General features: G+C 47.3%; 1 protein-coding gene across 2 annotated transcripts in view; it reads left to right on the forward strand.

Moving 5' to 3' along the window:
* CORO1C (coronin 1C) overlaps positions 1-7,893 on the forward strand; it is a 71,264-nt gene extending 63,371 nt beyond the window's left edge. For both annotated transcript variants that reach the window (XM_024566985.3, XM_053928552.1), the window contains exons 6-11: positions 246-365; positions 1,372-1,476; positions 3,408-3,553; positions 5,361-5,418; positions 5,523-5,768; positions 6,947-7,893. In XM_024566985.3, the coding sequence (XP_024422753.1) occupies positions 246-365; positions 1,372-1,476; positions 3,408-3,553; positions 5,361-5,418; positions 5,523-5,768; positions 6,947-7,066 (795 nt within the window). In that variant the 3' untranslated portion in view covers positions 7,067-7,893. The remainder of the gene's footprint in view (positions 1-245; positions 366-1,371; positions 1,477-3,407; positions 3,554-5,360; positions 5,419-5,522; positions 5,769-6,946) is intronic.
* Positions 7,894-10,414: the final 2,521 nt, after the last annotated feature.

Genomic DNA, 10,414 nt, shown 5'->3' on the forward strand with positions numbered 1-10,414 from the left:
TGACCAAATCATGCAGTGTCTCCTTCCTCACTGGGGGAGGGGTCCTGCAGTGTCTCCTTCCTTACTGGGGGAGGGGAGGTGGTTATTAATGCGAGACACACATACACACACACACACACACACACACACCCGTCAGCATGAATGGTGGGTGTGAGGGTGTGGTGGGGTGGGCCCCACCCTTCCACCCCACTTCCTTTCTGCAGTGTGAATGAGTGTCATGTGCCTCTTTGCTCTCTGTCCACCAGGAAAAGGAGAAGGCACACGAGGGTGCACGGCCCATGAGAGCCATCTTTCTGGCCGACGGCAATGTCTTCACCACCGGTTTCAGCCGCATGAGTGAGCGGCAGCTGGCTCTCTGGAATCCGGTATGCCCCGTCCCAGCCTTTCCACCAGCCTACTCTGAGCCTTCTCTCTTTTCTCAGTGGGTCTTTGGGTTGGTACATAGAGTGTGGGGTCCTTAATATGGTTTTCTGAATTCCCACTTATCTTAAATTGGATGTGAAATTTTCGTCATCACTAGAGACTTTTTGCTAAATGTCTTTCAAAAATGCATTTGTGATACTCCCAAGGAGTCTTTGTTGACCTGTGTTTTTTAAAAAGAATGCGTGAGGAATCCAGACTTGGGAAATGAGTTTTAAACTTAGTTGTAGCTTATACAAAAATAAATGGAGCCCTGACCAGCGCGGCTCAGTTGGCTGGACCTCTTCCCGCAAAACAAAAGGTCGCTGGTTCAATTCCTGGTCGTGGCACGTGCCTGGGTTGTGGGTTTGGTCCCTGGTTGTGGTGCACACGAGAGGCAACTGATTGATGTTTCTCTCTTACGTTGATGTTTCTCTTCCTCTTCTTCTCCCTCCCTACCCCTTTCACTAAAATTAAATAAATAAAGTCTTTTTTAAAAAAAGAGTCAGTGGAAAAATACCAAACTGCACACATGGTATGATCCCTAGCTCTGTGTGTACATGTGTTGGGAGAAAATAGACCAAAATGGTCATCGTTTCTGTGGGATAATGGCATATGAGACGATTTTTATGTTTTTCCATGTAACTTTTTAAAGAACATATTTATAATAAGAAAAAAGTACTTTTTAGAAAAAATAAAAGTCTCAAAGGAGAAGGGAGTTCTTTGTCACAGAATCACACTCAAGTGTGCATCAGTTACGCTATCACATGAACATAGTTTTCAGCAGGTTGGATCCCATTTAGTGTCCCTGTGGGTAGTTCCATGTATGAGTATCATATGTGCATTCTTCACACTTTCATTTTTCTAGGAAAATAGCTTAATTAGGGATAAAGAATGCATAGTAAGATTACAAAAAATTGATACTTAAAAAGTGTGTGTGTGTGTGTGTGTGTATTTTTTTCCCCTCCCCAGAAAAACATGCAGGAACCGATCGCTCTTCATGAAATGGACACTAGCAATGGGGTGTTGCTGCCTTTCTATGACCCTGACACCAGTATCATTTACCTGTGTGGAAAGGTGAGCAGTAATTCTGACGTGTAACGTGAAATTTAGTCCTGTGGGAGGAAAAGGTTATTCTCCAGAGACTCAGTAGATGGGCAGTGCATTGTGTCATTTTAATGAATTTGATGTGTGTGTGTCTGAAGCTAAGATAAAGACGGGTGATTTTGTCGTGTTTTAGGTGAGAGCGGAGAGTTTGTAACCTGCCGGTTGCATGGCGCTGACAGGCCATGCTCTTACCTCTGCGTGAAGCAGGGCTCGGGCTCGGGCGCTGGGGCACCTGCCGGCTCCGCTCCAGCACGCGGTCTAGTGAGACAGAGTGCGCGCTGGCGTTCTGTTTTGTTTGTTCCTTCACAGATTTTATGTTTTGTTTGTGTTGTTTGTGTTTTTGTTTGTGTGTATGTATTTATTTTTACATGCTGGTGTCTTGTACTTGCCTGGTGGTGCTGTGTGGCTGGTGATTTTTTATTTCTCTTAATTGGTGTCAGGGATGAGTAACCAGTTCACCACATCTACTGCCAAAATCGGGATAGTTCTGGGTTGGCATTTAGTACGTGCGACTACATGCTGGGCTCTTAAAGAGAAGGGTGTTGGGGATGTGAGCTTTTGAGGGCCTCACAGCCACCCCGTGTTAGGGCCCTGGGCTTGAAAACTTGCAGCCTGATTAAAGTTCCGGGAAGTGACAGTTCCAGGAAGACCCCACACTGCAACGAAAAGCTTTCCTCCTGCTTACTGCTCTCCGCCTAACTAAACTGGTGGTGGCTTTAGTATTATTTTATCTTAGTAGATGCTAACCTCATTATTACTTTGTAGATTTTTTCCTTAGAAATGTGTGTGGTTGGAATAAATGAATTAATAAAAAAGGAGTGATAGAGGCCCTCAAACCTGTTAGGATACCCCTTGCTGGGTAGAGCCCCGAATGTCTTACTGCTTGTGGTGGTTGGTTGAGCGCACTGCAGAGCTGCTTCACATTTTTATTGGGTCAGTTACTTAGAAAGGAGATCTTGTCTGTTTCCTTGAGAGTCATTCTCCCTCAGATGTTCACAACTACCATAGACTGCATCAAAACAAAGGACATGCTCCCCAGGGGTCATTAGCGCTGGGTAGGAAATTATTTTTAGTTTGCACAGAATCAATAGTATGTATTCAGCTTTTTTTCCATTGCTTTAGACATTTATTTATATGATTGAAACAAGTGGAAATCATGGAGACAGACAGGATTGTTAGGGTGTGACACTGCCCAGCTGTGTGTGTATATGTGTGTGTGTCTGCACACACACATATTTACGTCTCCCACCAGGCAGAATTGCCTTCATTGTTCAGGTTGGTATAACTGCGTGACAGTTCTTTATACTTAGACTAGCGCATGCTTCAGATCTCCAAAAGAGATCTGTCCATTCTACGCAAGATTGTTGTCGAATTTTATTCATTGCAGTGAGATAGCAAACCTTGTAAAGTTAAATACAACTAGTTTCTTAGTTAGGAAAATCTTAGTTTTTATTATTATCTGACTGTCATTAGTGCCCTCAGGTCCCTGAACGACACTGCCCTGTGCCCGTGGACATATCACTTAGACCAGTAGTGGCCCTCTCGACAGTCCTGGTCCTTTGTTTGCCTTCTGGAGTCGAACTGCAATGCAGTTGTTCGGCAGAGGTGGGAACAAGTTTGCCCTGACTCTGATTGGCGTGTAGACTCTGTGGAGTAATGTTGAGCCTTCAGTAGGGGGCAGAGGAGACTGTTTAAAGGGCATGCTGGTGTTTGGTAAACGAGGGCTTACTCTGCCAGGATGAGAAAGCACCATGTGCTTTAGGCAAGCCTCTTAAGAGGAAGAAAAGTCAGCTGCTGTAGCAGAGTCTAACTAGTACGCAGTTTATAGGGGAAAGAGACACGCACTTAAATCAGCTATTTACGTTAATAATAAACACACACTTGTCTCTGATTTCTTGTAGGGTGACAGCAGTATCCGCTATTTCGAGATCACGGATGAATCCCCCTATGTCCACTACCTCAACACGTTCAGCAGCAAGGAGCCTCAGAGAGGGATGGGTTACATGCCCAAGAGGGGACTTGATGTCAACAAATGTGAGATTGCCAGGTAAAGCATCGGCACGGTGAAGTGTGGAAGCTGTTTACACTGTCTGTGTTCTACGAGAGCAGCACAACTGACTGCAATTCTGTGATGCCCAGGCCTTTCTGCCCTTGAGTGTGGCATAGAATTAGTGTCTTATTACCATTGGAGACAAGGAGTTTTAGAGCAGGGGGAGCCTTTCCAAATCACCTAATCTAACTGCCCATCTCCATTCTTCAGATTATATAACTAGACATGCAGCAGTTAAGTGGCTTAGCCTGCGTGTATCGGACGCTTATTTGAATAGTGAAACTGTCATCTCTCATCTTCAGGCTGAGGCTGTGGCCACTGTCCCCTGGGAGGCAAGCACGGAGAGCCTATCCCTGGGGTGGAAATAAGGGATGGCTTTCCTGCCCAGTGAGGGGACAAACCAGGTTCCACAGTGGCTTGTGGACCCCATGGACCCTAGGCTACAGAAGGCAAAGACCTGCAGCAGGGCGTTGGGTTGGGGTCAGTTGGTGTGGGAAGTGCTATAGAATCCCCACCTCTCTGTACTGCTCTGGATTTTTTAAAAATGTGTATTCCATGACGTTAGCGGGCTTCCTAAGGTGCAGGCTCTTTTCTCATACTAGTGACCGTAGGTCCTCAGGCCACTGGAAATAGCAGCAAGCAGCGCTGCGTTACCAGGCCGAGACCCCAGTACACGTGCAGCGCTGCGCTTCTGTGGAGGCCACGCCGTTTTTAAGTAATTGACACATCCTTAAAACTCAGAATTTTTAAGCCCTTTTTTTATGTTAATCAGTGTGGTTTATTTATTTTTTTTAATACATTCAACTCTTCTATAGCTGGCATAATGAAGGAAAGCTCTCACTGATAATTCAAAATTGTGGTTTAAACCAAACTAATCAAAATGTGCTTCAAAATATATTGAATTTGAATTTAAAGATTATATTCAGTATTTGGGAACACATTTTATTTTCTTGTCACCTAAAAGTTTAAAAAGCCAGAAAACCATTCAGGACCCCTCCTGTTTATTGTGTCTTGAGCCTTCATCTTGTGTCAGGCTCTGCATGGCGTGCTGCCTGGGTCCCCCCTTGACCTCGTGTAACACCCTGTGCGCAGGCGTGCTCTCACCTCCGCGGTGAGGAGGAGGGCCTTGAGGATGGGTGAGGTGGTCACACGCTCAGGCACTGCACTAGTTGAACTGGACGTCAAGCCCAGGTCATCTTTTTTCCACACTGTACTGACTGCAGAGGTTTCGTGCTTTATATTCCTACTCTGTCCACATTTGAGACAGTTTCAAATTTTTGAGTGTTAACTATGTTGTGGCTTGATTGAATGCCAAAATTTTAATTCCTAGGATTATTTTCTTTTTTCTTAAAAAAAAATCATTTTTGTACTTAGTTTGACCACCTCGGGTTGACAAAAGACCAGGTCGTAGATAGTACCTGATGTGTAGGTGTTCATTCTCTCCTGTCCGTGACCTGGTGATTTTTCACAACTGAATCATCGTTGGTAGTGGGGTCATTTCCACCCCAGCTGATGTGCCCCCAGATCGTGGGAATTCCACTGTCACCGTCACGCAGAGGTCTGCTTCTGGTTCCGGTTTCCAGTGTACCACTTCCTAGCATAGATACGCTCGGCTTCCATTTTCTCATCTGTACACTGGGAATCCTAAATTCTGCCTACTCCACGGGGTGGGGCAGCCGAGATGATGGGCAGAGCATACTCTATCCCATACAGCATTGTAGAAAAGTGGTTGTTATGGAGCCTATTTGATACTTGGCCTCCTATTTCACTTAATGCAACTTTTGCCTTTATTTCCTTTTTGAAGATTCTTCAAACTTCATGAGAGGAAGTGTGAGCCTATTATCATGACTGTTCCCAGGAAGGTAAGTGCCCAGTTTTCTAAGCAATCTTTGTTTTAAAAAGTTTTTTAAAATCTCCCACCTTTCTTCTTCCTTACCTAAGGGTTTCCCCAAAATGTCTCTTATAGTCAGACCTTTTCCAAGATGACCTGTACCCAGACACAGCTGGGCCTGAAGCAGCCCTGGAGGCAGAGGAGTGGTTCGAGGGGAAGAATGCAGATCCCATCCTTATCTCCTTGAAGCACGGATACATTCCAGGCAAAAACAGGGACCTCAAGGTGGTCAAGAAGAACATTCTAGATAGCAAGCCCACTGCAAACAAGAAGTGTGACCTGATCAATGTCTCCAAGAAAACTGCAGACACGACCAGTGTGGTAAGGACCACAGGAAGTTGAGGGAGGGGTGCACTTGCCTGGCTCAGGCCTAGTCCTCTGGAAAGCTCCTTGCAGTCCTGCGCACCGACCAGTGCTGTCCTAACTATGGACAGAAGGGGGTTTCAGTAAGTGATAATCTGTGCTTATTTGTAAGAATCTCCTCGGTCGTGACATTGGAATAGTGGCCGAGTTTGGCTTCCTCAGTTCTTTGTTATAACGACATGGTCTTCTGTGGTCTTCAGGAGTAAACCGGATCCCTGGGTTCTTCTTAGCTGTCTTTCCCCAAACCATGCACACATTACCCTTCTCCAATTTGGGGTAGGATGAAACGTGAGGCCATGGGGTCACAGACACCGGGAGGAGAAGGCCCTGGGAAAGAGGGCGTGCTGGGTGGGGTCAGGCGCCATTGAGGGTCTGAGTGACGGAAGTACCCGGCGGTGAGTAGTATTCAGCCACAGAGAAGATCTTAGGCATCTCGGCAAGAACCATTTCAGCGGAGTGATGGAAACTGCAGCCTGACGTTGAAGACCGCATGGCACGGGAGAGTGCTGCTGCTGGGAGAGCAGGTTCCGGCCAGGGAGGGCAGGAGAAGGGGAGGGGAGTGAATAGGCAGCAGGCAGGTAAGCGTTGTGGCCATGACTGAGGAAGCCACGTGAGTGCGGCCTTGTGGACTGTGTTGATTTCAAGGTTTCTTAAATGAATCATTTCCGCATGGGTGAGGCTCAGGCTCTTTAGAACAGTTAGCAGGCAGGGCAACGGATTTTGTTCCCAAGAAGGTTCCCCCCGGGAGATGGTAGGAGCTCCATAGCCTCTGGAAGTTCACCCCTCACCCGGGGCACATCGAAGTCCCTTGCGGTGGAGCTGCAGGACTGGGAGTCAGGGCGGCCTGGAAGGAATTAGTCTTGTCCTGCAGCTTAATTGCGCCCTGCGAGTCGGCCCAGGCCAGTGCACAGGCGTGGGCACTGGAAGCAGCACTGCGGGGCGATGCCGGTTCACTGGGACTGTCAGGTGGACCAACCAGCATTAATTACTTGCTGATAAGGCCCAACCTGGCAGCTCTGGCTCACCACTTCCAAAGTGGAAATCCCATTTAACGCCTTATAATTCTCAGCTGCTTTGAACAGTGTTGACTGCTTTTTAGTCACCTCTCCCCTTCCCGCCTTCTTTTGTTTTCTTAGCAAAATGAAGCCAAGTTGGACGAGATTTTAAAAGAGATCAAATCTATAAAAGACACAATCTGCAATCAAGATGAGCGTATTTCCAAGTTAGAAGAGCAGATGGCAAAGATAGCCGCCTGAAGGCCGACCCCCACCCCCCAGAACGGGAGCAAGAACTCGTGCTTGGTAGCTGGTCGTTGGTGTGGTCCCAGGGAGGGCGCGAGGGGGCACTGCCGTTTGGAGACATTCATTTCCGGTTTGTCAGCCAGCGATAGGCCACATTCCAGTAAGAACTCAATTCGTCTCCCAAATTTGCAGAAACAAAATGTGATTTAAAAGCTGGGCTTTTTATCAGAAAGCTTTTTTGATGTTTTAAGTGTTTATGTGACTTGTTGAACTTTTAAAAGACAAAAGTGCTACTTTTAAAATCCAAGATACTCTGAATTTTAGAAACCCAACCAATTCTGATTCAGTGTCGTGCCCAAGTACCTTTTTTTAACAAATAGGGACCAATGCCACATTGCTTTTTATATTTCTTTTTTTTTTTAATGTTGCCAAAACCAAAAGTAGCTTTTTTTCTTTGTATTTTACTACTTTGCAGTATTTGTGTGTGGGGGTTTTTTTTTTTTCCTTAATTTGAAAGGGACAGCACTGTGTATGTTTATAAACTAAATGAAGATGAGATATTATTTTGTATAAACATTCATCTGAGAACAATCGGAGCAGTAGCCACACCGTGCTGGCTCGTTCGCAGCACAAACCCGGTCATCTTAATGACCGCACACAAGGAAGACTTGAAAAATCATGTGGATTCGTATTACCACCCCTCTCACTTCATTGAGTCTTCTGATCAAAAATGCTCATCGTGTCATTTCCTGTCTTTCCTTTCTCCTAGAGATTGGGTGGTTGTACCAGAATGGAATTTCGCTTCTTGGTTACCCTGTGCTTCAGATGATTATAACCTAACCTAAACTAGCATGTGTTTCTGCAGTTTGTTACCTGCGTAGGCTCTGCTGTAGTCATCACTCTGAACATCACGTTCCAGGTTTCGGTCAGTACTTGACAAGGGCGCCAGGACAAGAAGACACCAGTACTGTGGAATGTTCCTTCTCGCCCATTTCAGCAGCTTGCCAGCTCTCGAGTACAGGGGGGACTACAGACTAGGGAACTGGGAGGGGGTGTTGGCCTTCTGTGATCCTCTGCTTTCCTGCATGTCCCGTGCTGTCCCCGTGCTGTCCCGGAGGAAGAAGTGGCTCCATGCACCACCAGAGCCCCTGCCCTGCCCTCTTCCTCATGTAGGCAGCCACCTCTCTCAGGGCTCCCCCCACCATTCCCCTCTCCTTCCAGCCTTTCAGCCCTAACTGCATTCCACTAAGGTGAGGCCAGGGGGTGCTACTGAATACGGAGACTTAGGAGAATGGTCTACAACGGAGCGAGACCAGGAACACGGATCTCTGGTGTAGCTTTAACGTGCACAGATGTGTCCCTCTGCACCCTCCACATAAATTAGCCCGCTCTGCCCCTGCTGCTTGCACCCAGGCCATGTGAAAGCACAGAGGCTCCCCCGACTCAGGGCGGAGCCAGAGGCCGAGCTCTGATCACCTGTCCATCCCAGGGTTAGCTAGAACTTCTCTCTGTTTCCAACTTTTCGTATTGCATGTTTGAGAAACAAGATTTAAGGACCTCTGTTTTGCAAGGAGTGAGTGTGTGATTGAACATGAACGTGTAGTGCAGTTGGGACCACGATGGGAACTGGTTTGCATACATTCCTGCTGGTGTGGGGGTGGGACTGGCTAGATGCATCTAAGTGCAGGGAACTGGATGGAGGCAGGGTGTGGACAGGGGTGGGCGTGCACAGCCACGCTGGGAGTGACGTGTGCATAAAAAAGGTACCATGTTCTTAACTGACGTTGGGATCGCTGTCTCCATAATTTCAGGGCATCTGAATGTTCGGTGTGGCTTTGTGTGAGTGTACGTGTGTATTTTAATATTGACGTGGATAATGAGACGTAAAGAAAGCAGTAATTATGGTGACTTGTACATGTTTCTTTACCAACATAATCTGCTGAGGGCCTTCGTTTTTAAGATTCAGAAATGTTTTAAGGTTCTGATGTCAAATGAATTAAGTAAACAAAATTGTTGCTGATGCTGGTGAAACACCACAGGGACCGTGGTTCAAAGAGAAGAGGGAGGGCAAGGAAACGCTGTCCTGACCTTAGTGTGTAGCTTGTGACTTATTTAATGCGCGATGCCCAGTCAGGCTCAGAGTTGGTGCCTGAAGCATTGTGGTTTATTTTTCCTGTTGTGTCTTTTTTTTTTTTTTTTTTTTAAAGCCGTGCTATCCCAGAGAAGAACCAGTGACTTACTCCTAGATCGGCTCTTATAGAGCGGCCATAGTATTCTGTCAAAACACTTGCTTCCATTTTCAAAGATAAAAAAAAATCATTGATTACAAAACGGTGTCCGTGTTTATTTCACGCCTAGCGGGCTTTGAGGCAGCTCACACCCCCTGTCACAGCTCTCTGACTCGGTGGAACTTGCCAGGTGACTGTTTCCTCTCCAGCGGTAAGTGTGGGAGGAGTGTGGGTGGGCCGCTCAGCTCCAGCAGGAGGGGACACGTAGTGGGGTGCTCCTGGGCCCGATTCCAGCAGGCCTAGATGTGTGAATGCTGCCCGCGGCCTTCGCCGGGGTCGGACCTGGGCAGATTTCCCGATCTCGGTGGCCCCTCTTCCTCATCCTGCGTGAGGGACGAGCGTTCCATTCCAGTGTAGATGAGACGGATTCCTGGGTCTGGCCGCTCGAGTGCCCCTCGTTGTGTGGCTGCCATTGTTACTGCTGGGAGCATATGTCCGGTCGGGGCCTTTCAAAGCATTCTTTTCCTTCAGTAGAAGGAAAATTCTCGTTTGGGGCTGTGATTTTTATCCCAGCAGAAGGTTTTCAGGGTCATTTGAATGTCATGGTCCTCTTTCAAGGGCTTCCCTTTTTGCACTAAAACATTGTCTCATGGCACTTTAGTGACTGTGGTGAAGAATTTCCCACTGTTTGGTTTTTCTAAATGGTGTAAGTGTGATGGCCACTTGGCACACAGCTCCCCTTCCTCAAATACCTTCTAAATGTGCTGTCGTGTCGGAGGAGAGTGGTGGCCAGGCCCGTGGTCGGCGCGTGGTCACAGGAAGTGGAAGTTGGCGGATGCTGTCTGCAGCCCCGCAGTGCCCAGGGTCAGGGGGGAGACGCGTGGTGTGGGGTGTTTACGACTAGCTGGTTTGCCCACTTGGCACCTTGCTGCTTTGCCAGAAGACTTAATGAATAGGTCACCGTGTTGGCCCCAGAGAGCCAGCCAGGCCCTGTTGAGGGAGAACTTCCCTTTCTTTAAAGGTGACTTCCCTTGCTGTGCTTGATGTTGTGTCTAGAAAAACTGTCGGCTCCTAAGAATCTGTTAACTCTAAGTGGCCCAGTCGGTCTCCTTTTGCTGGCACATTGGAATGTCCT

The sequence above is a fragment of the Desmodus rotundus genome, chromosome 7 (assembly GCF_022682495.2).
Source record: "Desmodus rotundus isolate HL8 chromosome 7, HLdesRot8A.1, whole genome shotgun sequence".
Taxonomy (NCBI): domain Eukaryota; kingdom Metazoa; phylum Chordata; class Mammalia; order Chiroptera; family Phyllostomidae; genus Desmodus; species Desmodus rotundus.